At 37.8% G+C, this 27,058-nt stretch overlaps 1 protein-coding gene across 4 annotated transcripts in view; it reads left to right on the forward strand.

Annotated features, from left to right (window-relative positions):
- CFAP36 (cilia and flagella associated protein 36) overlaps nucleotides 1–27,058 on the forward strand; it is a 61,418-nt gene that overhangs the window by 15,748 nt on the left and 18,612 nt on the right. For all 4 annotated transcript variants that reach the window (XM_069071751.1, XM_069071750.1, XM_069071754.1 and 1 more), the window contains 3 exons: nucleotides 984–1,071; nucleotides 6,227–6,278; nucleotides 10,949–11,051. In XM_069071751.1, coding sequence (XP_068927852.1) covers nucleotides 984–1,071; nucleotides 6,227–6,278; nucleotides 10,949–11,051 — 243 coding nt within the window. The remainder of the gene's footprint in view (nucleotides 1–983; nucleotides 1,072–6,226; nucleotides 6,279–10,948; nucleotides 11,052–27,058) is intronic.

Genomic DNA, 27,058 nt, shown 5'->3' on the forward strand with positions numbered 1-27,058 from the left:
AGTCATCAATAAAAATTCCACTGGAGACCTGCTACATTAATATCTGCAGCCATTCTTTGAGTTATGCTTTCCAACCAGATAAGAATATGTTACTTCTTGGCTCCTTCTGGCTAAGATCATATGCAGTCCAACTAATCTATAATTCTCTCTTCATCTACTTAATAATTCTGTCAAAAGAGGAAATTGGGTTAGCCTAATAAGATCCATTCTTGATAAAACCAAGGTGGATCTTTTTAATCACTGCTTCCTTTTCTAGATGTTTACCCACCATCTCTTTAATGCTCCATTTTAGAATTTTCAAAGATTTGAAGTTAATGTCATTGGCCTATAGTCGGTAGATTCTGCTAGTTTTTTTGAACATTGGGACATTTGCTCTTCTCCATTCTTGTGATACCCCTCTTTTTCCATGACCTTTGGATCATGTACTCACATGTATCAGTACTCACATTTGCCAATTCCTTTAGGACTTGAGGATGTAGTTTATATGGGCCAGCTGTTGTAATATTGTGGAAGTTGACAATAATAAAAATTAAATCAGAGGAAATCCAAAATCCTCTCTTAACACATGAGAGAAATAAAGAGAATAGATAGAAAATTGTGATATTGGCTAAGTACACTATTCATCATAAATGCCTCTGCTGTTATAGGTGAAATAAATAAGTATAAGCTTCCTGAAAGTAGGGATTGTATAATTCTTTGTATTTGTATCTCATTTGTATTTGTACCTAGAATTAAAGCAAATGCTTTTGAAATGCTCATTGAGTGATTGATTTTTAAGTTGTGTTTTTGCATAGCTTGAAAATGACTGTAATTTAATGTTGCTGCAGTAAAGCTACTTCATAATCTTAAAAAAAGATGATAGCTTACAAAGTATTTTAGACTTTGACTACAAATTTGTATTTCATGATGGACTAGAATATTGACAAATGAATGTTTTAAATGTAATTCTTATTCTTTACCTTCTTCTCTTTTTAATTTGATAGGTGTATTGCCTGACTGTTTAACGGATGGTTCTGATATGGTCAGTGAACTTGAACAAGAAGAAATGAAAATCCTTAGGGAAGTTCTTAGGTATTTTTCTTTAATCATTTTATTACTTAAAGAATTGTAGTTTGATGTATGTGTATATATGTATGTGTGTGTTTATGTGTATATAATGTACTTCATGAGAGAAGATTCAAGAAGGGCGGGAGTAGTGAAAATCATAGCTTTATTAAATTATCTGTCATCTGTCATTATAAGTGTCCAAGTGAAGGCTGGATGATCACTAACTGGGGATATTTCACAAAGATAATAGTTGTGCTGTATGTTCTCTGAGTTCCCTTCCAACTCCAGGATTCTGGAAGCAGCTGAGAAAGAATGTTAGACCTAGCATCAGGAAGACCTGAGTTGCCAATCAGCCCTCAGATACTTATTAGCTATTTGACTTTAAGGAAATCACTTAATCTCTGCTTCATTTTCCTCAAGTATAAAATGGGGTTAATAATGGTACCTACCTCAAGAGTTGTTGTAAAGATAAAATGAGATAATGTTTGTAAAGTGCTTATCGTAGTTCCTGGTACATAGTAGATGCTTTATAAATGCTAGCTATTATTATTATTATTTGATGGATTAGACTTGTTCTGTTTGGTCCCAGAGAGCAAAACCAGGAACACTGTATGGAAATTTAAAAGAAGTAAATTTAGGTGTGGTTTAGGAAAATTTTCTTAATTATTTGAGTTGTCCAGGAGTAGAATGGGTTGCTTCTTGAAGTTGGTAGGTTACTTTTCCGTGGAAATCTTCAGTCAAGGACTCAATGACTATTTGTTAAGTATGTTATTATTTGTATTCTTTTTTTGAGAAGGGCCACTTATATCCCTTCTGACTCTAGAATTTTGGGGGTTGGAGTGGAGCCAAGATGGCAGAGCAAAGGCAGGGACTGTCCTGAGCTCTCACTTAAATCCCTCCAAATATCTTTTAAAAATGACTAAACAGGAGCGGCCAAGTGGCTCAGCAAGTAAAGAGCACCGGCTCCAGTGTCGAGATGACCTGGGGATCGAATCCGGGCTCAGATACTTAGCACCACACCCAGAAATAAGTGGCTGTGTAACCTTGAGCAAGTTACTTAGCCCCGATTGCTTTAAAAAAAATGACTAAACAAACTCTAGAGCAGCAGAACCCACAAAAAGACAGAATGAAACAAATTTCCAGCACAAGACAACCTGGAAAGTTGACAGGAAAGGTCTGTTGGACCAGGCTGAGAGAGGAGCACAGTCCAGCGCAGGCCACACCAGCACAGCCTTGGCCCCAGCAAATCAGGAGTGGGCCTTGGGAGTGACTGAATAAGTGGCAGCAGCTGCTTCTGGAGCTCTTGGCCCACAGATGATAAGAGAATCAAGCAACTGATCAGAAGATTACAGGAGTCTCATTGCTAGCAATGAGGCAGGATTCTGTTGCTTTGCCTGTATTTGGATCTGGGTCACAGTCCTCGGGGGCTGACCCTGGGGCAAGGAGGAGCACTAGCATAACAGAGCTTACACAGCAGTGGAGAAGGGACCCTTCTCACAGTCCCAGAGCAAAAAAGAGTAGTTGTGGTCACTCAGAACAGACCATAGGCTAGGAGAGGAGTAAACACCTCTTCTTAGATCATATCACCTGAGAAGAACTGAAAACTTACAGGTCCCTAGAAGCATCTCTGAAAACAGCCACACAAAACCCCTAAAACTTGGGATGGTTTACCATCCACAGTGGAAGCAGAGCCCCAACTTAACAATGTTAAAAAGTCAGTTAATAGACTGGGGGGAAATGAGCAAACAATGGGAAAAAACTCAGACTATAGAAACTTACTTTAGTGACAAGGAAGATCAAAACACACACTCAGAAGAAAAGTCAAAAGTTCCTATATCCAAAGCCTCCCAAAAAAATGTGAATTGGTCTCAGGCCACAAAAGAGCTCAAAAAGGATTTTGAAAATCAGATAAGAGAAGAGGAAAAATTTGGAAGAGAAATGAGAGCGATACAGAAAATCATGAAAAACAAGTCAACAGCTTGATAAAGGAGACCCAAAAAATACTGAAGAAAATAACACCTTAAAAAATAAACTAGACCAAATGGCAAAAGAGGTCCAAAAAGCCAGGGAGGAGAAAAATGCCTTAAAAAGCAGAATTGGCCAAAGGGAAAAGGAGGTATAAAAGCTCACTGAAGAAATTAATTCTTTAAAAAATTAGAATGGAGCAAATGGAAGCTAATGACATCATGAAAAATCAAGAAATTATAAAACAAAGCCACAAGAATGAAAACAAAATAGAAGACAGTGTGAATTATCTCATCAGGAAAACAACTGACCTGGAAAATAGATCCAGGAGAGAGAATTTAAAAATTATTGAACTATCTGAAAGCCAAGATCAAAAAAAGAGCCTAAATATCATCTTTCAAGAAATTATCAGGGCGGCCAGGTAGCATAGTGAGTAAGAGCACCGGCTCCAGTGTCGGGATGACCTGGGGATCGAATCCGGGCTCAGACACTTAGCACCCACCCAGAAACACCTGGCCGTGTAACCTTGAGCAAGTTATTTAACCCTGATTGCTTTAAAAAAAAAAAAAGAAATTATCAAGGAAAACTGCCCTGATATTCTAGAACTAGAGGGTAAAATATGTAACATCAATCACAGCAGCACACCTGAAGACTGCTACTGTGAATAATTTTAAAGATCTGATAGCATAGTTTAATGAACTCTATTCAGCGATAAAGTAAAGCATAACATAACATCCTTAAGCAAAACATGTCAGATTATATATAACGCTCTATATCATATAACACATAGATATATCATTACATTCAGTAACATTTCCCAAAATACTTGTTAACACAATTAGGGGGTCCCAGGCCAGGATCTCCAGCACAACACATTACACAGTATATATTATTGCATCCCTAAAATCAGGGGATCCCAGGCTAGGGTCTCTCCTAGCACAACATATCCTTAAAGGATAACAGAAAATACAAACACCAACCACCCCTAGGTCACAGTAAGTCACACTCTCCTCAGTCAGTACACAGAGTCCAAGTAAAATTCCCTCTTCTCTTGACTCAAGGCTGACTTCCAAACTCCATGGCTCTTCCTCTGTGAACTGACTGATCCTGACTCTCATCTGGATTCACACTTAGGCAGCTGTCTCCTCCTACTCGAATCTCACCTCAGGAGAATTGCTCCACTCCAACTCCCTGCCTGACAACAGACTCCAGGGGTTCCTGTCCATAGCTTCTGTTTCTAGGAAAACAAAGCTTAACAGGGCTACAACAATATTTATACATATTACCAGCACCACCATCTCAATTCATTTAAAAGGGGCATAAGCTAAGCCTCCTTCCCGTGGGTGGATCTTCCCTCTTCAGTTCAATTCACTCATAAAGACCAACAGATGGGCTTCTGTCTGAGAAATTAACACAGATCAACAGATAGGACTTATGTCTGAGAAATTAACACAGACCAACAGACAGGGCTTCTGTCTGAGAAATTAACAGAGACCAACAGACAGTTCTGTGTGAGAAATTAACACAGATCAGAGTGCTGACATCACAAACATTCTTTTAGGCCTCTTCACAAGCAAGTTCCCCCAGCCCGCTCATGCTCACTTCTGCCCAGCAAAACTGAGTAATAATTCATGAGGGGAAATAAATGGATTTTCATTGAGATAGAGGAATTTCATGCATTCTTGGGAAAAGACCAGAGCTAAATAGAAAATTTGACTTTCAAATACAAGACTAAAGAGAAACATGAAAAGGTAAACAGGAAAGAGAAATCATAAGGGATGTATTAAAGTTAAACTTTTTGCCCTCCTACGTAGAAAGATATTTATAGCTCATCATAAGACCTTTCTCATTATTAGGGTAGTTAGGAGGAGTAATAATACTAATAAATAAATAATAATAATAAATAAATATTAATAAGCATAGATAAGAGGGCACCGGTATGAGCTGAATATGAAGGAATGATATTTAAGAACTAAAATAAAGGGGTGAGAGAGGAATGTATTGGAAGAAAGGGAGAGGTAGAAGTGGGACAAGTTATCTCACATAAATAAAAAAAAAAGCTTCTACAGAGGAAGAAGGGGGGAGGTGAGAGGCAGTGAGTGAAACTTACTCTTACCAGAATTGGTTCAAAGAGGGAATAGCAAACTCACTCAGTTGGGTGTCTTGCCCTGCCTAGGGGGTAAGGGGATAAAAAGAGGGGAAGTGATGGAAGGGAGGCAGATTGGGGGAGAGGGTGAAAGGAGAGATAGAATAGAATAAACGGGGGAGGGATAGGATGGAGGGAAACAGTCTTTTGCAACATGACTATTACGGAAGTGTTTTGCATGACTACGCATGAATAACCTGTATTGAATTGCTTACCTTCTAAATGGGGGTGGGGGTGGGGAGGGAGGAAAGGAAAGAATTTGGAACTCAAAGATTTAAAAATGAATGTTAAAATTGTTTTTACATGTAACTGGAGGAAAATAAAATTCTAAATAAAAAAAAAGAAAAAAAGAATTTTGGGGGTCTCTTGGAACTTGGTCATGTTGGTGTAACTTGTCCTTTATGGATTCCAGTGGCTAATGACATAGGTGAAGGAAGAGGCAGGTAGATTTTGTCAAGAAGGATGATTTCCATCTGTAGTCAATTCAAGTCAGTTTGGTTGGGTAAACATTTATTAACTAACTACTAAGTTCAGTGCCTTATGATCAGCATGAGGGAATACAAAGATAAATACTGAAAGAGCCTTTGCCTCAAGGAAGTTGCAATTTGCTGGAATATTTACTCCCACTGGGGAATATTACTCTTTAATTGACATTCACATTTATGCCTAAGAGTAGAGTAATTGAGTGTGTCTCCACACAATCAGAATTCTGGAGGCGAAAGGGAATTCAGAGATCCTCTCCCTCAGCCATTGTCCTTCTGCAGCATCACCAGTTAGTGGTCATCCAAGCCTTTATTTGGATACTTAGGAAACTTAGGACCTTTCAAGGGAATCCGTGTCATTTCTGAACAGTTCTAATGATTAGGAAACTTTTCCTTAAATTTATTCTATATCTGCTACTCTGAGAATTTCATCCAACTTAATATGATGGAATCAAAATGAAGCTAGTTTTGGAAAAGGGAATTTATTCATTGATCAGTAAATAGTTATTCATATTGCTAGAATAGACAACTTATATCTTTACTTTCTGCTTAAAAAATTGTCTTTTTGGTGATGTTTATGTTCCAGAAAATCAAAAGAAGAATATGAGCAAGAGGAAGAAAGAAAGAGAAATAAACAGGTACTTACAACATATTTAATGTTAAAAAAAAAGACCATCACGAGGGTGGCTAGGTGGCGCAGTGAATAGAGCACTGGCCCTGGAGTCAGGAGGACCTGAGTTCAGATCTGGCCTCAGACACTTAACACAAAAACTAGCCCTGTGACCTTGGGCAAGTCACTTAACCCCAATTGCCCTCCAAAAAGCAAAAATTAAAAAAAAAAAGAAAAAAAAAACCCAAACCATCATTTTTTTTTTTACTAGTAAATTAAGTGCATGTCCAAATTTTTATAATCAAGATAAATTTTGGGGAGAGATACCAGAGTGCTCTCTCTGGGAAATTTTCATTTTTTTTTCCTCAGAGAATATTGGTTTCTATGTTTAATTTTCATTTGTGAATAATTAGTTTCATTGACAACCTATTTATGAAACATCTCTTAGAATGGGTTACTTATTAAATTGATTAGTATCATTTTTTGCCATTTTTAGAGGGTGACATTTTCTGACCCTTGTGCTCTTTTAGAAGGAGGGGAATTAGTAAAGGCATCTTATTTTACACATATTTCTTCACTGAAAAAGTACATACATATATGTCTACATATATATATATATACATATACTCACACATAATTGTTTGTATACATGTACATGCAAATACATGGAGCCATGATTTCATCCGTGGAATGAATATATGTAAGTAGATGGATTTTGATGGCATTCTACTATATTGCAAACCAAAATTAATTGAATCACTTACATAATAAGATTCTTGCTTTCAGTAGAATTTCATTTTTTACTTTTTAAATAAACTGTTCAACATATATTTTTCACGTAGAAATTTCTAATGTTTTGGACTAGAAATTAATTACCTTTTTTGTGTCATGGTCCTCTTGGCAGTCATGAAATCCATATTTATATTTTTAAATGCATGAATTAAAATACATAGTATTACAAAGGAAGCCAGTTATACTGAAATGCATTTATCAGATTTTAAAAATAAAAACCAAGTTCACTGAATCCAGATTAAGAAACCATATTGCAAATGTTTTTGATGTTAAACTAAAAAAAAATACAAACAATTCTCTATTGCCCACCGTTATTGGTTGACATGAATCTTGATGTATAATTTTGCAGTATAAATCAGTGATAAAGTTTGGTTTGGTGGGATGCAGGGGGTGGGGGGGTAGGGAAGTTGGAAAGAGCTGTAGTAACAGTTTTGTAGGTGGTTTGTTTTTTGCATGTTCTGAGAGGCCCCAGGTTCTTTGCTGCCTGGCAACTGTCGGGCATACTGGAACATATTTACGCATATTCAGGCATGCAAGAAATCTGTTAGTAAGTAGTAGAATGTTCTATTTGTTCTGTGTCAGGTATCATTTGGTAAACATTTGTGGCAACAAGCACTTCAGTGTCCCCAGGGTGGCTGCCAACACAGGTTCTTAGATCTGCTTTGCTAAAGGAAAGCAACTCAAAATTGGTTAACAAGCTTACTTTAATCAGTCACATATATATCGTTTACCTAGTTCAGGGGAAAAAGGTCAGCACCCCGAACTTCAGAGTATACAGACAGAATTACCAAAACAGAGAAACAGATCAAGTAGACAGGTTTCCAAATTGTCATTACATTACATTACATTACATTACCAAATCAACATCTGGGTTTTTCAAAGCTGGGGGGACTCTCAACAATGGCTTTCCAGAGTCTCATCTGATCAAATCACAGAACACTTCTCAAAGTGAGCCCCAAAGCAAAGCCTCACATCAGGGATTATATAGCCTTCTCCTGGGTCAGAGAATGTAACCACCCTCTTGACCCACTGCCCAATCACACAGCATCAAGGTGTGGGCATTCTTGAAAACCAAGCCTCCTGCCACAGGCTCCATGTGCCCACATTCAGCCTATTAAGAGGCAGAGTATATTTTCAAGTCAAGGAAGGTTCTCAGAGTCTCTTAAGCCTATCAAAGGTCCTAGGGGCAGGAAAGATCTTTAAATTTGCATTTCCATTATATTTTTTCAGTTCCTTTTTTTCCAAGTATTTTGGTCTTTGTATTACTTGGTTTGCAATACTTAAATTTTTCGGTACCCCCTTGTATCATCTGGAAAAAGGCTGTTTGTATGTGGTAAACTCACTTTTAATCTCAGGATCAAAAACTTTTCTTCTTTAGTTAAGCATATGGACTCTATTTTGATTGTAAAGTAGGTGATCAGAATAAGGCTTGGACCCCTCTCCCCTGTGTTAGACTACTGACCGATAGAAACTGGCTCATGTTCCTGTGCAGTCCCTGTAATTTGGAGACAACAAATTGAGCGCTCAGCAGATTGCTGTTTTTGCTTAATATATGTGTTACAGATGCCTTCAAATCTAAACATACTATATAATATTCAAATCATCAGCTATAAGATTTGTCTTACATAGTGAAGAATTACTTCTAAAAGAACTTGGAATTTGAATGAAGAAGAACCTGATGATTCAGATTATGGCAATGAGGCTTAGCATAGTAGGGTAGAAGGTGATATTGTTATTTGAAATAACCTTTGCATCCTCAGAGCCTCATTTAAGAATGACATAAATGACCTTATTCTCGGTTTTACTTTATCCAAAAATCATGGTGAATTTTTGGTTTCTAGATTTAAAGGATGGACTCTTCTGCAAGAGGAGAACCAAAAGAAATTTTTCTTGAGAAGCATTAAGAATGACAAATATTCTTTTTATGTCTTTGAGGGATCTGGCAGTGCTTGCTTGCTCTTTGACTAGGGTTATGTCTTGGACATACTAAATATTGTTGCTTTACACATGAATGGGATAGAAGAAACAGCAAAACTAGGATGTTTAGAGATATTGACCCCAAAGGAAAGAAATGATTGTAGAAGAAAAATATGATCAACCACTGGTTAGTACTGAAAGTATTTTCTTACTGCTATTATACAGTAATATGGAAATAAATTTTTGTCAATATGATGCATTGAAATTGTGCAGGTTTTCTTTGAAAAATAAATTTCTAAGAATTAATGAGATTAAAATCACAAAAGGAATATTTGTGAATCTCCAAATGATGAAAGATGAATGTTTTGAAAAAAATGACACCTGGAGTTGAAGTAACTGCATGGAAATCATTTTTAAAAAGTGACCAAAAAACTTTCTGGTAAACTACAAGTGAGAAGATGAACTAAGAAATTGCCAGTGATCTTCTCAATGTCTAAGAAAGTTATGGGATATAACAATTCACTTAGAAGCTATTTCTTGGATTCACATTTATCAGGAAAACCTAGGTGTTATAACCAGTGGGAAATGCTCTCATCAAGAGTGTTTCACAGAAGATGTGGGAAAATTGGGACCCAAATGTACTTTTGGTGGAGCTTTGAACTGTTCTAATAATTCTGGAGAGAAATTTGGAACTATGCTGAAGGGACAATCAAACTGCATACCCTTTGACCTAGCAATACCACTACTAGGTCTGTATCCCAAAGAAATCATAAAAAATGGAAAAGGACCCATATGTACAAAAATATTTCTAGCAGCTCTTTATGGTGGCAAAGAATTGGAAATGAAGGGGATGCCTGTCAGTTGGGGAATGACCCAACAAATTGTAGTATATGAATGTAATGGCATACTGTCGTGCTATAAGAAATGATGAGCAGGCAGACTTCAGAAAAACCTGGAAAGACTTATGTGAACTGATGTAAAGTGAAATGAGCAGAACCAGGAAAACATTGTACACATTAATAGTAACACTGTGCAGTGATCAACTATGATTGACTTAGCTGCTTTTCTCAGCAATATAATGATCCAAGACAGACCCATGATGGAAAATGCTGTCCACATCCAGAGAAAGAACTGATAGAATCTGAATGCAGATCAAAGCATTCTATTTTCACTTTGTGTGTGTGTGTGTGTTTTTTTTTTCCTTGTATTATTTTTCTTCTGTCACCATGTAACTAATGTGGAAATATAGAGGGGGGAAGTGCTCCACAACGGAAAAGTGATATCAGATAGAGTCCACATGTGCTGGCTAACACTTAGATGCTCAAGAGGGATGTTGTGCAGGTAGAATAGAACAGGAAATCAGCAGTAATCACATCTTGGGTAAGTTAGGCACACTTTTGTTTAGAAGAAAATAAGATTTAAAAAATATATATATAACACTGTTATCCCCCCATGAAAGTGTTAGATGATAGGCAAACTCTGAAACCATATTTGAAATAAGCACAAAAACACTATAATTTTCACCCCCATAGATCTGATAGAAAAAACTCACTTTTTGTTGTTTTTGTCCAGATATATAACATGTTCAGTTTAAGAAGAACCAAAGATCCATTTTGTTAGATGTTAGAAAACTTCAAGCATTCAAAGTAGTGATTTCTAGATGCTCTCAAGTTAAAAAGAAAAAAACTTAATTTTATTTAGGTATCCTGTGTGTCCAGCTATCAGTTTTATGGCTTTTCCTTTCTCAGTTTATTTCTCAGGTAGCCTGGGAATATACCAGTAATGAAGCCATCGGAAATAAGAATGGCAGGCATAAATGGAGGAATAGCTAGTTGCCTTTTCAAAATTACCACAAAAAATTTGGAAATGTTAGTAATGGCTTACAGACTTTGGAAAACTTATTTGTTCTTTAGCTATCCAACAAACAGTTGTTTTACAATGTAAATTATTTTATTTAAATTTGCTTTAACTTGTGTTATTAATATTAAGTTTTCAGATTCTAAAAGAGAAGATCCTTCAGGATATTCACACGAAGCTGCAAAAATGAAAAAATCTCTAGGAGATGATCAAAATTTTGCTCTAACATGTTCCGGTAAGGTTAACCTGTACTTAATTTAATAATCAAGTATGCCTTTCCAGAGAATGTCAGGCTTAATCTTTCCAGTTAGTTGATTACTTACCATCAGTCAGTCAGCTGTTATTTATTAAATATATATTATATTCCAGGAACTGTTCTGAGCACTGGAGATATAAAGAAAGACAGCAGTCAGTCCCTGCTTTCAAGGAGCTCACAGTCTAATGGGGGAGACAAGTAAACAGCTATGTACAAACAAGCTATATACAAGAGGAGTTGCAGATAATTAACAAAGGGAAGGTATATCATTATGATAGGTAGATTAAGAATGGCTTCTTCCAGAAGGTGAGATTTTAGCTGAGACTCAAAGCCAGAGGACCTATGAGATATAGATGAGGAGGGAGAGAATTTCAGACATGGGAAACAGCCAAGGAAAATTTGCCTAATTGGAAGATAGATGGAGTGTCCTCTGCAAGGACAGGACTCTACTTGCCTCCAGCAGGGAAGCCCGTGACAGTGAATTGTAGTTTGTGAAAGGGTGGAATGTGTAAGATGGCTAGAAAGGTATTAGGGGATAGGGAGTGGGGTCTATGCTATGTTATGGAGGACTTTAAAAGCCAGAAGTTTTTAATATTTGATCCTGGAAGCAATAGGGAGTTGATTGGGAGGGGGGGCGTGACATGGTCACATTTGTGCATTAGAAAGATCAGTTTGACAGCTCAGTATAAGATGAATTGGAGTGAGACTGAAGTGGAGAAAAGGACTTGAGACAAGCAGACCAAACAGTAGTTTTTTTTTTTTCACTAGTTCCAGTGTGAGGTAATAAGGATCTGAAGTAGGGTGCTGTCAGTGACAGACAGTAGGGTCATATGTAAGAGATTTTGTGAATGTAAAAATGGCAGTACTTGATAACTTCTTGTATATGAGGGGTAAGAGAGAATGAGGGGTTGAGGATGACACCTGGTGTCAGCCAAGGTGACGGAGAAGGTAGTGGTACCATTCACATTATTGTGAGTGGGAATTTAGGAAATGGGGAAGGTTTGGGGGAATAAAATAACGAGTTCAGTTTTGGACACGTGGAGCTGAAGATGTTTATTAGACATCCAGTTCAGGATGTCAGGGCTAGACAAGTGAATTTTGAGTCATGTAGCTAGAGATGATAATTAATGTATGGGAGCTGATGAGCTTGCCAAGTGAAATAATATAGTGAGAAGACCACCTAGCACACACTTTTGGGGGAACACCAACATTTAATGTTATTATCTAGGTGAAGGTCCATCTGGGTGTGGTCAATCAGACCATTATAATTGATGTACACTTAGACCTGAGGCCTGCCTAGCTTTAACTTGACCAGGAACCAAAAGGAATTTGGGGATTTGGGGTCATTTTGAGGTGACTTCAAACATTAAAAAACCTCTTTCTCTTAGTCCTCTATTAAATTTGGCCACCAATATAGTTCATGTACTATGCAGAACTGTTACACCTATTGTAAACCTGTGTAACCATCTAAGGGCTAGTTCCCTCTTTCCTTTGGAAATGTACAGCTAGCTATCCACCTGACTGTACAATCTTTTTTTTTTTTTGGAGGGGGGAAGGCAGGACAGTTGGGGTTAAGTGACTTGCCCAAGGTCACATGGCTAGTAAATGTTAAATATCTGAGGCCAGATTTCAACTCAGGTCTTCCTGACTCCAGGGCCGGTGCTCTGTTCACTGCGCCATCTAGCTCCCCCTGATTGTACATTCTTACGTCTATATTACTGTATTTCCTATGTGGCTTTCACAGGATTAATGACAACACTTTTTAGCCAGAGGCAAATTCTCTCAGAGCTGTTATGAGTAGGGATGCTATCTTATGAGTAGGAGCTTCCCACCTACCTGAGTTGAAGGCCTACCTCCAGTCTATTAATATCTCCATAGGGATGATCCTTCTTCTTTCTCCTGTCCGTTGGGTAGAATTTCTTGATGGTCATGTTTGAATGTTCTCACCTATTACAATAATATTCTTCTTAGCATTATCCTATCTTATTTTCCCATTTTTTGTGTTCAGACTATCTCTCCCTGAAGTCCTTGTCGGGTGAGAAAGTTATTTCAGCATTGAATTGCACAGGTACTACTCTAGGTTAAAAGTAGCTTTGGATACTCTCCACTTGTTACCTGAAAAAGAGCTCTTCCACTTATTACTGGAAAACACATTTTGCTTTAGTCCATCTGAGAGGTTCATCCACTTGTCTCTGGTTTGGCCCAATCAGTATATTTATAGATGATCAATAATCCACCAGTAAGGAGCAACTGCATCCTCCAACATGCACTCCAAGTTGTCCTGGGTATTCCTCAGTTCATCCCTTCAGTAAATTCCATTGCATTAAGGTTGCAAGTGTTCACATTACTAGCTGCTGCTGTCTCATAATCTCATTCATCCAGAAATCTGCCAGTCAAATTATGTACCACTTCAATGTGTATGGGATTATCTTTCCCTTTCAATGGTAGTTAATCCAGTATGCTTTTATTACCAGTGTTAATTCTCAAAATGATGAAATATCTTTTAAATCATGTGAGAACTCAGTTTCCATCCCAACATCCACATTTAATCCACCAAATCCATATTTAAGCAAAATAATGGAAGTTTTGAAAGTACAACTTTTACCAAGCAATCTTGAAAGCAATATTCAAAAATTTCTTAATTCTTTGTATGGAAGGAAATTATTTTGCATAAGCCAACTCATTCTGACCCATTCTCTTTACTTGGGCCCTGACAATTAATTTAGGTACCCAGACTTATTCTGTGTAAGACAACAGAGGCAGAGCTAGCATTGGGTAAATGGAACTTTGTCCTCTAGAGAGGCACATTAAAACTAGAACCCAGGGGGCAGGCTACTCTCCCTTGACTCTCTTCTGTGACCTCCCTCTTCCACTGCTATCTTCTGCACTATTATATTTCCTACTTCGTTCCAAAATAAATTTGTCCCAGGAATCATACTTGTATGGCTCTACTGCCCAAGGAAGAGATGCCAAATCAACTAAACTTTATGCTCTAAAAACAGTTTTCTGATTTCCATTTCATTGACTATTGATTTGAAACCACCTGTTTTGTGTTCCAAATGGCAGGAATTTTGTGAAGGCCTCTTGTTTTCACTGAAACTCACCTTTGCTTCCTTATACATACAGAATTCAAAGCTAATACATGAACTTTTCTTCTACTTTGAAACTCCTAGAGAAAGACATAGTGCTTTTTTCCCTAAACCATATCAGTCCCTAATAAATCCATGGATACTCATTTAAATGGATTCAGAGGCACGTTTGTCTAGACATGTATGTCTTCATCTTTCCCACCCCCATCCCAAACAAACTTAACATAGCCATAATAGAGGTTAAAGAACTTAGTCATCTTTTCCAAATTTCTTGTTGAATTCCTGCATGTTTCTTCTCAACCTGTGAATTTGAATACACATATCGATGAGTCTATGTCCTTTTTCAGGGATTTCTGGTTGCCTCAGAGCCACAATTTACATTTCATAATTTTTTCATATTTTCAGTTGTGTTCAAACCATGTCTCTCTAGCTTAAGGACAGAAAATAATCAGGTTTCCAAGATTTGGTATAGTAGAATAGTATTAGATTTGGAGTCGGGAAAACCTAAGCTCAGATCTTACCTTAGACACTAGCTGTGTAACAATGGGGAAGTCACTTAATCACTCTCAGCCTCAGTTGCATCATCTATAAAATGATCCAGGCTTGCAGTGAGAATCAAATGAGGTAACATATTTACAGCAAATGTTGGTGCACTATATAAAGGTTAGCCATTATTTTCTTCACATTCCAGGATCTCTCTTTATTTAGCTGTTGGGATTCAATTTGTAGAATGGTCACTCTACACAAATTAGTGCTTTTTTCTACCCTACATGTTCCTTTAATTACTTCTTATCCATTGAATTAAGTAGGACCACCATAACCAGTTGACATCTTCATATTCTCTTGCTCATATCTTTCTGTTCAAGCTAATGCTCTCAGATGTACAAGGTTACTCTGCCCTTTTCCCCAGGCAAATTCTGTTCTCCTCAGGATATCTCATCTTTCAGTTTGGCTTACTTTTCTGCTTATGATGAATTGGTGATTTTAAGGTACTGTCCTGATCTACCACATCTACTGCATTTTAGTAAGGTGATAATGGGAAGCTATCTATGGCCCATTGGATAGAGTGCCAGGTCTAGCATCAGGAAGCCTGAGTTCAAATCCAGCCTTACACACTTAATAGCTGTGTGACCCTGGGCAAGTAGTCACTTAACCCTGTTCGCTTTAGTTTCCTCATCTGTAAAATGAGATGGGGAAGGAAATGGCTAATCACTCCAGTATCTTTGCCAAGAAAATCCCAAATGGGGTCACAGAGTCAGTCATAAATGAACAACAAAAAAGTGCTTCCCCTCTCGATAGTGCCTGTGTGCCTTATATCGGTGTTTGGAGGATTGCTTCTTTCTGCTTAAAGTGGAAACACTTGGATCTAGGATCAGAAACATCTGCCAGCTCCACTGAGTTCATCCCAAGGTTTTCTGAGTTTTGTAAAAGAATCACTATGAAACCAAAGTTGCTTCTCAATAAAGAAGCTTAGATACAGGCTTACCCTGTTTTATTGAGCTTTGCTTTATTGCATTTGGCATTTACTGCGTTTTTTACAAAGTGAAGGTTTGTGGCAACTCTGCATTGAGCAAATCCATCAGTGCCATTTTTCCAACACCATGTGTTCACATACTGTCTCTATGTCACATCTTGGTAATTCTTGCAGTATTTCAAACTTTTTCATTATCACTTTTGTGATGATGATCTGTGATCAGGGATCTTTGATATTACTATTATAATTGTTTTGGGGGTACCATGAACTGTGCCCATTTAAGACTTAATCAATAAATGTTGTATGTCCTGACTGCTCCACCAACTGGTTGTTTTCCTGTCTCTTTTCCTCTCCTCAGGCATCTCTATTCCCTGAGACACAACAATATTGAAATTAGGCCATTTAACGACCCTATAATGACCTTTAAGTGTTCAAGTGAAAGGAATATAATAGCTGTGGCAGACTTCATTGTTTTCTTATTTTAAAAAATTGCCACATCCACTCCAGCATTCAGCAACCAGCACCCTGATCAGTCAGCAGCCATCAGCATCATGGCAAGTTCCTCAGTGAGCAAAATATTGCAATTCACTAACTACTCAGATGATAGTTAACATTTTTTAGCAATAAAGTACTTCTTATTTAAGGCATGTACATTTTTTAGACATAATACTACTATATACTTAATAGATTACAGCATAGTATAAACATAATTTTTATATGCACTGGAAATTTAAAAAATTTGTGACTCACTTTATTGCTATATTTATTTCATTATGGTGGTCTGGAACTGAACCTGTAATATCTCCAAGGTATACCTCTACTTACTAGCACTGAATATTTTGGTCAAGAACTCCCTTTACCCGATGGTCAAATCTATCTTAGAAACTAGCTTACAGAAGCAGGTCAGGAATCCTACTGGAATTTGCCTAATAACACTTCTGGATCTATTAGGGCTATGGAGAAACAGATAGGATACCTTCATTTATTTAGGTATTTTATGATGATTATTTAGCTCTAGCCAAAAGCTTTGCCAAATGAACTTGGACCTGCAGAGCACTACCCCTCTGGATATAGATTCTCCCATTCAGTAGTCATGTCCCACTCCTTCCATTCTACCTTCAGTCATTGTATGTCTTTTCAGATGTCACTCAGATAATAGTACTAGATGTCAGTTGTTACTCAGTGAGTCAGATAGCAAAGTGAGGAGAGAGAACACCGTAATACTATATTGGTGACTCAGTTTTGCCTTCTTTTTAAAAAAAAAATTGTTTTTAGTTTTCAACATTCACTTCCATAAGATTTTGAGTTCCAGATTTTCTCCTTGTCTCTCCCCTCCCCCCAACATGGCATGTAATTTGATATAGGCTCTACATATTCATTCATATGGAACCTATTTTCACATTAGTCATGTTGTAAAGAAGAATTAGAACCAATGGGAGAAACCACGAAAAAGAAAAAACAAAACAAAAAAGAGCAAATAGTTAGCTTCAATCTACATTCAGACTCCATAGTTCTTTTCTCTGGATGTGGATAGCATTTTCCATCATAGGTCTTTTGGAGCTATCTTAGATCCTTGCTTTGCTGAGAAGAGCGAAGTCTATCATTAGTCATCACAAATTGTGGTTATTACTGTATACAATGTTCTCCTGGTTCTGCTTACCCCACTCAGCATCAGTTCATTCAAGTTTTTCCAGGTTTTTTGAAGTCTGCCTGCTCATCATTTCTTACAGTACAATAGTATTCCATTACATTCATATACCACAACTTGTTCAGCCATTCTCCATCTGATGGGCATCCCCTCAATTTCCAATTCTTTGCCACCACAAAAAGAGCTGCTATAAATATTTTTGGTTATGTGGGTCTTTTTCTAATTTATATGATCTCTTTGTTATATAGGTATTGCTGGGCCAAAGGGTATGCACATTTTTATAGCTTTTCAGGCATAGTTCCAAATGGTTGGATCAGTTCACAGCTCCAACGGTGCATTAGTATTCCCATTTTCCCACATCTTCTCCAGCATTTTTCATTTTCCTGTTTTTCATGTTGAAGGGTGGAGCAGAGCCCACAGAAGAAGCCTGCTTAGGGGAGGCTTGTTTTTCAGGAAGGCACACATTTTGTTACTTTGTAATTAGGCAGTGAGTCAGGAAGGTATGATAGGTATGAGGTGATACTTATGAGATGTTTTTGATCTGCATTTTTGTAATCAATAGATTAGAGTTTTTTTGTATGACTATATACATTTAATTTATCTGAAAACTGCCTGTTCATATCCTTTGACCATTTTCAATTGGGAAATGACTAGTATTCTTATAAATTTGATTTAGTTTGCTATATATTTCAGAAATTAGGCCTCTATCAGAGACACTGGTTGTAAAAATTCTTTCCCAGTTTTCTGCTTCCCTCCTAATTTTGGTTGTATTGACTTTGTTTATGTAAAAACTCTTTAATTTAATGTAATCAAAATTATCTATTTTGCATTTCATAATGTTCTCTAACTCTTGTTTGTTCACAATTCTTCTATTCTCCATAAATCTGACAGGTAAACTATTTCTTGTTCTCCCAGTTTGCTTATTTTATCAGTCTTTATATCTAAATTGTGTGCGCATTTTGACTTTATTTTGGTATATAGTATAAAATGTTGGGCTGTGCTTAGCTTCTGCCATGCTATTTTCCAGTTTTCCCAATAGTTTTTGTCAGATAGGGAGTTCTTATCCCAGAATCTGGAGTCTTTGGATTTATCAAACAGTAGATTATTATCATCATTGACTGTTTTGTCTTGTGTACCTAACTGTAACAGCAAGCACTCTAGCATACTGAGGATAACTGATAGCACAGGTTCTTTGATATGCTTTTCTGTTTTGTTTTGCACCTTTTTTTTTGGAGGGGGGAAGGCAAGGCAATTGGGGTTAAGTGACTTGCCCAAGGTCAGTGTTAAGTGTCTGAGATCAGATTTGAACTCAGGTCCTCCTGACTCCAGGGCTGGTGCTCTATTCACTGTACCACCTAGCTGCCTCTTTGATCTGCTTTTCTAAAGAAAAGCAACTCAGAAAGGGTTCATTCACTTAGTTCAAAGGAAAAAGTCAGCACGCTGAACTTCAGAGAATATAAACAGAAATTACAAGCAGACAAAAAATACAAAGAAAATAACACAATTAAATAGACCAAAAGACAGGGCTTCTAGCTGTCTGACCATTACATATATGCAGAGAGAAAAGCACTAGCATTTGCGTTTTCAAAGCCAGGGAGCTCAGTGGCTACCCAGAGTCTCATTTGGCCAAATCATACAACTCTTCCCAGAAGTGAACCCCGAAGCAAAACCTCACATTAGTGTATATGTGTGTGTGTGTGTGTGTGTGTGTGTGTACACACACACACACACACACACACATAGAGAGAGAGAGCCTTCTCCAGGGTCAGAAGACATCACAACCTTCCTGACTCACTGCCTAATTACAAAGTAACAAAATGTGTGCCTTCCTGAAAAACAAGCCTCCCCTAAGCAGTCTTCTTCTGTGGGCTCTGCTCCACCCTTCAGCAAACTCTCTTGTTCGGCTCCAAGTGAGGCCCATTAAATGGCAGAGAAGATCTTCAAATTCCCTTACCGTTATACATTACACTAACCTGTTCCACTGATCAACCACCCTTTCTTAGGCAGTACCAAACAGTTTTAATGATTGCTTGCTTTATCATACAATTTAAGATCTGGTATGGGCAGGCCGCCTTCCATAGTAGTTCTTTTAATTAACCCTCTTGATATACTGGATCTTTTGTTCTTCCAGACAAATTTTGTTATTATTTTTCTAGCTCTATAAAATAATTTTTGGTAGTTTGATTGGTATGGCACTGAGTATGTAAATTAATTTAGGTAGAATTGTCGTTTGTATTATATTAGCTCAACCTACCCATAACCAACTGTATTTCCAGTTATTTAGATCTGACTTTATTTGTGTGAAAAGTGTTTTGTAATTGTGTTCATATATTGGCAGGCAGATTCCCAAATATTTTATGTCTAAAGTAGCTTTATTAGTTTTTTTTGCTTTTTTTTGGGGGGGGGGGGCAATTGGGGTTAAGTGACTTGCCCAAAGGCCACATGGCTAGTAAGTGTGTCAAGTGTCTGAGGCCAGATTTGAACTCAGGTCCTCCTAACTCCAGGGCTGGTGCTCTATTCACTGTGCCACCTAGCTGCCTCTAAAGTAACTTTAAATGGAATTTCTCTTTCTATCTCTTGTTATTGGGCTTTGTTATTAATATATAGAAATGGTGATGATTTGTGTGGGTTTATTTTATATCTGGCAACTTTGCTCAAGTTGTTTATTATTTCAAGTAGTTTTTTACTTGACTCTAGGATTTTCTAAGTGTATCACCTACAAAGAGTGGTAGCTTTGTTTCTTCTTTGCCTATTCTAATTCCTTCAATTTCTTTTTTTTTCTCTTTTTGCTAAAGCTAATGTTTGTACTACCATATTGTCACAGTGGTGAAAATGGACGTCTTCTTTTCACACCCTCTCTCCCCCACCCTCCCAGTCTTATTGGAAATGCTTCTAGCTTCTCCCCATTACATGTAATGCTTTATGGTGGTTTTAGGTAGATGCTACTTACCATTTCAAGGAAGACTCTATTTATTCCTATACTCTCTAGTGCTTTTAATGGGAATGGATGTTGTATTTTGTCAAAAGCTTTTTCTACATCTATTGAGATAATCATATGGTTTCTCTTAGGTTTGTTGTTGATATGGTCAATTATGCTGATAGTTTTCCTACTATTGAACTATACATAAATGGTATAAATCCTGCCTGGTTATAGTGTATTATTCTTGAGTTGCTGTAATCTTTTTGCTAATATTTTATTTGAAATTTTCACACCTATGCTAAATAATTAGGGAAATTGGTCTATAATTTTCTTTTTTTCTTTTGACTCTTCCCAGTTTAGATATCATACCATATTTATATCATAAAAAGAATTTGGTAGGACTCCTTTGCCTTTGTTTCCAAATAGTTTATATAGTATTGGAATTAATTGTTCTTTAAATGTTTGATAGAATTTGCTTGTAAATCCATCTGGCCCTGGAGATTTTTTTCCTAGGGAGTTCATTGATGTCTTGTTTAATTTCTTTTTCTGAAATGAGGTTATTTAAGTATTTTATTTCCTCTTCTGTTAATCTGGGCAATTTATATTTTTGTAAATATTCATCCATTTCACTAAGATTGTCAAATTTATTGGCATAGAGTTGGGCAAAACAGTTCCTAATTATTGTTTTAATTTTCTCTTCATTGGTGGTGAATTCACTCTTCATTTTTTATACTGGTTATTTGGTTTTCTTCTTTTTTTTTTAAATCAAATTAACCAAAGGTTGATCTATTTTAATTTTTTTTCCCATAAAATCAGCTCTTAGGTTTTTTAGTTCAATATTTTTCTTGATTTCATTTTTATTAATCTTGCCTTTGGTTTTCAGTATTTCTAATTTGGTATTTAATTGGGGGGTTTTAATTTGTTACTTTTCTTGCTTTTTTAGTTACATGCCCAATTCATTGATCTCCTCTTCCTCTGTTTTATTCATGTAAGCTTTTAGAGATATAAAACTTTCCCTAAGAACTACTTTTGCTGTATCCTATAAGTTTTGGTATGTTGTCTCATTATTGCCATTCTCTTGGATGAAGTTACTGTTTCTGTGGGTTTGTTGTTTGACCCACTCATTCTTTAGAATTAGATTATTTAGTTTCCAATTAATTTTTAGTCTGTCTTTCCATGGCCCTTTATTACATGTAATTTTTACTGCATCATGATCTGAAAAGAATGCATTTAATGTTTCTGCATTGGATCATGAGGTTTTTATGTGTAGGTGACATGTACCACTGAGAAAAAGGTATATTCCTTTCTATCCCCATTCAATTTTCTGCAGAGGTCTACTATATCTAAATTTTCTAAAATTCTGTTTACCTCCTTAACTTCTTTTTTATTTTATCTTGTGGTTAGATTTACCTAGTTCAGAGAAGAGGAAGAGGAGGTTGAGTCCCCCACTAGTATAGTTTTATTGTGTATTTCTTCCTATAAATCCCTTAACTTCTCCTCTAAGAATTTGGATGCTGGGATGGCTAGGTGGCACAGTGAGTAAGAGTGCCGACCTCGGAGTCGGGAGGATGTGGGATCAGTTCCAGCCTCAGATACTTAACACCCACACAAAAAAACTGGCCGTGTGACTTTGGGCAAGTTACATAACCCCAATTGCTTTAAAAAAAAAAAAAGAATTTGGATGCTATACCACTTGGTGCATATATATTTAATAATGATATTGCTTCATTGTCTGTGGTGCCCAAAAGATTTTCCTTCCTTATCTTTTAAAATTAGATTTTTGCTTTTGTTTTGTCTGAGATAAGGATTGCTACACTTGCTTTTTTTTTTACTTCAGCCGAAACATAATATATTCTACTCCAGCCTTTTACTTTTACCCTGTGTGTATCCCCATTTCAAATGTGTTTCTTGTAAACAGCATATTGTAGGATTATGGTTTTTAATCCATTCTGCTATCCACTTCTGTTTTATGGAAGAGTTCATCCCATTCACATTCAGTAATGATTACTTTCTGTGTCTTTCTCTCCATTCTATTCCCTCCCCACCCCATTTATGCTTTTTTTCTCCTCCATTTTCCCTTTCCCTCCTCACTAAAGTTTTACTTTTGACCACTGTAATGTAATGCCAAGCAAAGGCAACTTCCCAAGGTTCAAAATACCAGCATAGGTGCTCTCCATTTTATTCAGTGACAAACCAAGAACAGAGAAGATCAAAACATGGCATCATTCAAAATACAGCATTTACTAAGGGTGATTAAATAATCTCCAAGTACTACCCCACCCCAGGACCTTCCAATCATTCAATCAATTACAAAGTCCCTCTTCTAAATACTACTCCACCCCTAGGCTGTACCTTCATTTAGTCCACCACAAAGCCCTTCTTCTCAAATGGAGATTAGTTTCCAATCTAAGTAAAGTACATTCATTTGTTCAACCATAGAACACAAAAAGGTCAAAAGTTCCCCACCCCTGGATCACAACTGAATCTACCCCAGAGTTACATCAAGTTTAAACACAGCACTTAATACACAAATGGAGGTCTTTTTTTCATCTTGACAAGAGGCAAGTTCTCAGCAATCTTAGTTCCTGGGGAGACAAGGCTTAGCAAGGCCACAAGATACATTGCCAGTCCCTTCATTAATTCATCCTCTGTCTGCAGAACAGTCCTAGAGCCCCTGAAAACATTAGCAAAACCCTCTCCCAGGATTTCTGTAAACATACAACAAGAAAATCCTTCTTCAGGGCTTCTGAACCAGCAGAAAGGTTCCCAGACCCCTGCAACAACAGCACTGTCCTTCACCAGTGGACAGTATTCACTCTGTCTGCAGGACAGTCTCCAGACCCCTGCAACAACAGCACTGTCCTTCACCAGTGGACAGTATTCACTCTGTCTGCAGGACAGTCTCAGGAGCTCTTAGCCAACAGCCAGGTTCCAGGACTTCTTCAACAAAAGGACTGTCTTTCACCAGTGGACAAATCTGGCAAAACAACATCAAAACAGACAGACAAAGTACCAGCAAAACAGCCATGTCTCCCCAGTCCTTGGCAGCTCAGGGGGCAGGTCTCAAAAGTCCAGGGCAATTCAAAGTGGCCCCCAGCAATTCTCTCAGTCTCTCTCTGCCTCCACGAGGTGCTGCTTCCAAAAAGTTCTTATGGCCCTCTCTTGTCTCTCCAAATCTAAGTCACCAGCTCCTTCCAGTTCAGGACTCTCTTTTCACATCAACAAGTCCATCCCACAGGTGGGATTAACAAGCTCTGGGTTTTAACACAATCAATTTGAAAAACCAAGCCAATACAGGGGAATCTTTAAATGCCATTACTATCACAACCACCACCTCCCTCAATCTTTTCTCCCTTCTCTTCCCCCCCTCCCTTTTCTTTTCCCTCTTCCCTCCTATGGCCTATAGGTCAAGTTAGATTCCTATGCCTAAGTATGTTATTCCTTCCTTGAGCCAAATCTGATAGTATTTCAAACAATGCTCATCTCCCTCCATTCTTTCCTTCCACTGTAATATGTCCTTGTTTCTCTTCATGTGATTTAATTTACCCCTTTCTGCCTCTTCTTTTCCTCTACTCTCATTAAATTCCTTTTCACCATTCTTAATTAGGTTTTCTTTATCATCACATCAGAGTCATCTTAAACCTATCCCCTCTGTCTGTGTATATCCCTTCTGAAAGTCTTAATAAAAATACAGTTCTCAAGATCATCAAGTATCATCTTACGTAGTGATGTAAACATTTTGCCCTTACTGAATAACATGTGTTTTTTCCATTTGCTGTTTGTCTTTTTATGCCTCTTGAGACTTGTATTTGAAGATCAAATTTTCTGTTGAGCTCTGGTCTTTTCATCAGGAAAGACTAGAAGTCCCCTATTTCACTGAATGTCCATCTCTTTCCCTGAAAGATTATGCTCAGTTTTGTTGGGTGTCGATCCTTGCTTGTAATCCAAGCTCCTTTGCAAACCTTATGGAATATCATATTCCAAGCCCTCTGATCTTTTAATGTTGAAGCTGCAAGGTTCTGTGTAATCCTGACTGTGGTTCCACAATATTTGAATTGTTTCTTTCTGTCTGCTTAATAGTATTTTCTACTTGACCTGGTAATTCTGGAATTTGACTATAATATTCCTTGGCATTTTAAATTTGGGATCTCTCTCAGGAAGTGATTGGTCAATTTTTTTTGAAGACTATTTTACCCTCTGGTAAGAATCAGACCTCAGGGAAGTTTTCCTTGATGATTTCTTGAAACATGCTGTCCAGGCTCTTTTTTTGATCATGGCTTTCAGATAGACCAATAATTCTAAAATTATCTCTCCTGGATCTATTTTCCAGGTCAGTTGTTTCTCCAATGAGTTATTTTCTAATTTTTTCTATTTTTTTAAATTTTATTTGACTGATTCTTGATGTCTCATAGAGTCATTAGCTTCTACTTGCCCAATTCTTATTTTTAACAAATTGTTTTCTTCAGTTAGCTTTTGTACCTCCTTTTCCATTTGACCAATTCTACTTTTGAAGGAGTTATTTTCTTTAGTGTACTTTTTTCCCCCATTTTGTCAATTGTATTTTTAAAGAAATTGTTCAGTTTTTCTTCTTCCTCTTATTTGACTTTTAAAATCCTTCTTGTGCTCTTCCATGAAGACTTTTTGGGCTTGAGATCAGTTCATGTTCCTCTTTCAGGTTTCAGATGTGGGTATATTGACAATTTTGACCTCTCCTTAATTTGTGTTTTGATCTTCCCTGTCACTAAGATACTTCTCTGTGGTCACTGTTTTTCTTTGTTGCTATTTGTTCATATTGATTGCTTTTTTCCTGACTTTTAAAGTTGATCTTCATTTCTGGGGCACAGGAAGTACTGTCCTAGGCTTCTTGTGCTGGGGACCAGGGGCCTGGTTTTTGGTTTTGTATGCTGGGGCTTCAGGTGCTGGCAGCTTAGAGGCTGATAGCTTACCTGGTGCTGAGCTGGAGCTGATGGTGGTGTTGTTGGAGCTTGCCTGCTAGTAGCACCAATGCAATATTCACAACACTGATGGTGACTAAATATGCTGACATAGTGCTCAATTTCAAAATATAACAGACTCCATATGGCAGACAAAAGCAAAACATTTGTTCAGACACCAGGAAACCAAATCCATCATAGCAACATAGAAGTTAATACATCACAATGTAGCAGAGAACTACATCATCCTTTAGCCTTCCCACAAACCAACACAAGCCTAGCTGTTACAGCAGGTGGCAAACAACATTTACTCACAAGCCTGTCTCCCTCAGATGCATCTTCCTCCCTCTGTCTCTTAACTGCTCTGACTCCCAGCTTCCTGTGGGTTCTGTTCTACCCCTCAGCAAATTCGTCCCACCACAGGCTCCATGTGATTACATTCAGCTTGTTAGGGGGAAGGGTATATCTTCAAAGCAGAGAAGGTCTTCAGATTTCCCTAGGCTTATTAAGGGGCAGGGAAGATCTTAAAATTCCCATTCCCATTACTCTACCACCCTGGGGCTCAGGATCTCCCAATAGTTTGCTGAGGTGGACCTTACCCCTGGCTTGCTGGGACTCCTCCTGTCCTATACTGATCTCCTTCAGCCACATCAAGAGGGAACTTTCTCTTAATCCCTCTAGCCTCCCAAGCTAAAAGACTACTGCACCTTGTCTTTCTGCTAGCTCGACTATTTCAGAATTTTTTCTGGGGCAATATTCTCTGGGTTTTTCAGGATCAATAAGGGAGGGTGGGAGTGACTTCTTGCTTACTCCGCCATCTTGGGTTCGGAAAGTCGAAATAGATGACTTTCACACCTATCTATGGGCTGATAGCTCCAGGAGCAGCTGCAGCTGCTTCCACTTCTGTTGCCAGTGGTGCCGCCGCCGATTCAGTCACTTCCCAGCCTGCTTTGCCAGCAAAAAAATACATGGCTGTATTGCCATGCCCTGTGCTGGACTGTGCTTCTCTTTCACCCTGTTCTGACAGACCCCTCCCACTGAGTTTCTAAGTTGTCTTTGGCATCTGTGGGCTGAGAAGTCTGGAAATCATTGCTGCCAGTGATTCAGTTCCCCCAAGGTCTGCTCTGGCTTTGCTGGAGCCAGGTTTGCTCTGGCACAGTCTACACTTAGACTGCCCTCCTCTCTAAACCTGGTGCAACAGACCTTTCCTGTTGACCTTCCAAGTTGCTTTGGGCTGGAAATCTGCTTCAGTCTGTCTCTTTATGGGTTTTGCTACTCTAGAATTTGTTCAGAGTCACTTTTTAAGGGATTTGGGAGTAAATTCAGGCGAGTCCCTGCTTTCACTCTGCCACCTTGGCTCTGCCCCCCTTCACTTTGCCTTCTTGGCCTAATCTCTACGGCTTCTGGACTTGTGTGTTCTTCTTGTGGCTGTTTTCTTGCTTCTGTTAGTGTCTGGAAAACCCTTGGCACCAGCCCTGAGGGTAAAGGCCCCCATTTCTTCCCTGCATCTTGGAGATAACAGAAGTACCACAGTGTTTATAAAAGCCGTTCTTGCAAATACTCTTGAGGGGATTTCTTCCTAATAGAATTGGCTCTTTTGATTACTTCAGTCAGCCCTTAGTCATTTTAAGCCTTTGCCCACTGAAATGATTAGCAGGTTCTCTATCAAAATAGTTGGCCTTTCTGTAAGCTTTCAGGCTTTACAGTTGCCATCTTCCTATAGGGTGAAAACGTTAAATGTTTTGGCTTTAACATTTTCTCTTCTGTCAGTATCAACATAGGACTTGGGATAGCAGAAAGCCACTAAGAACCTACAAACAAGTAACTGAATTGTCTGTAAATGTTGAGGGAAGTTTTAAATGTTTTAATCCTACACAAATTAAATTGCCCCTTTTCACATTGTTCATTTCTTGACATTTGA

This window comes from Petaurus breviceps, unplaced genomic scaffold, assembly GCF_028583685.1.
Source record: "Petaurus breviceps papuanus isolate PSGF00001 unplaced genomic scaffold, PetGlider_PUasm1.0 90842, whole genome shotgun sequence".
NCBI lineage: Eukaryota > Metazoa > Chordata > Mammalia > Diprotodontia > Petauridae > Petaurus > Petaurus breviceps.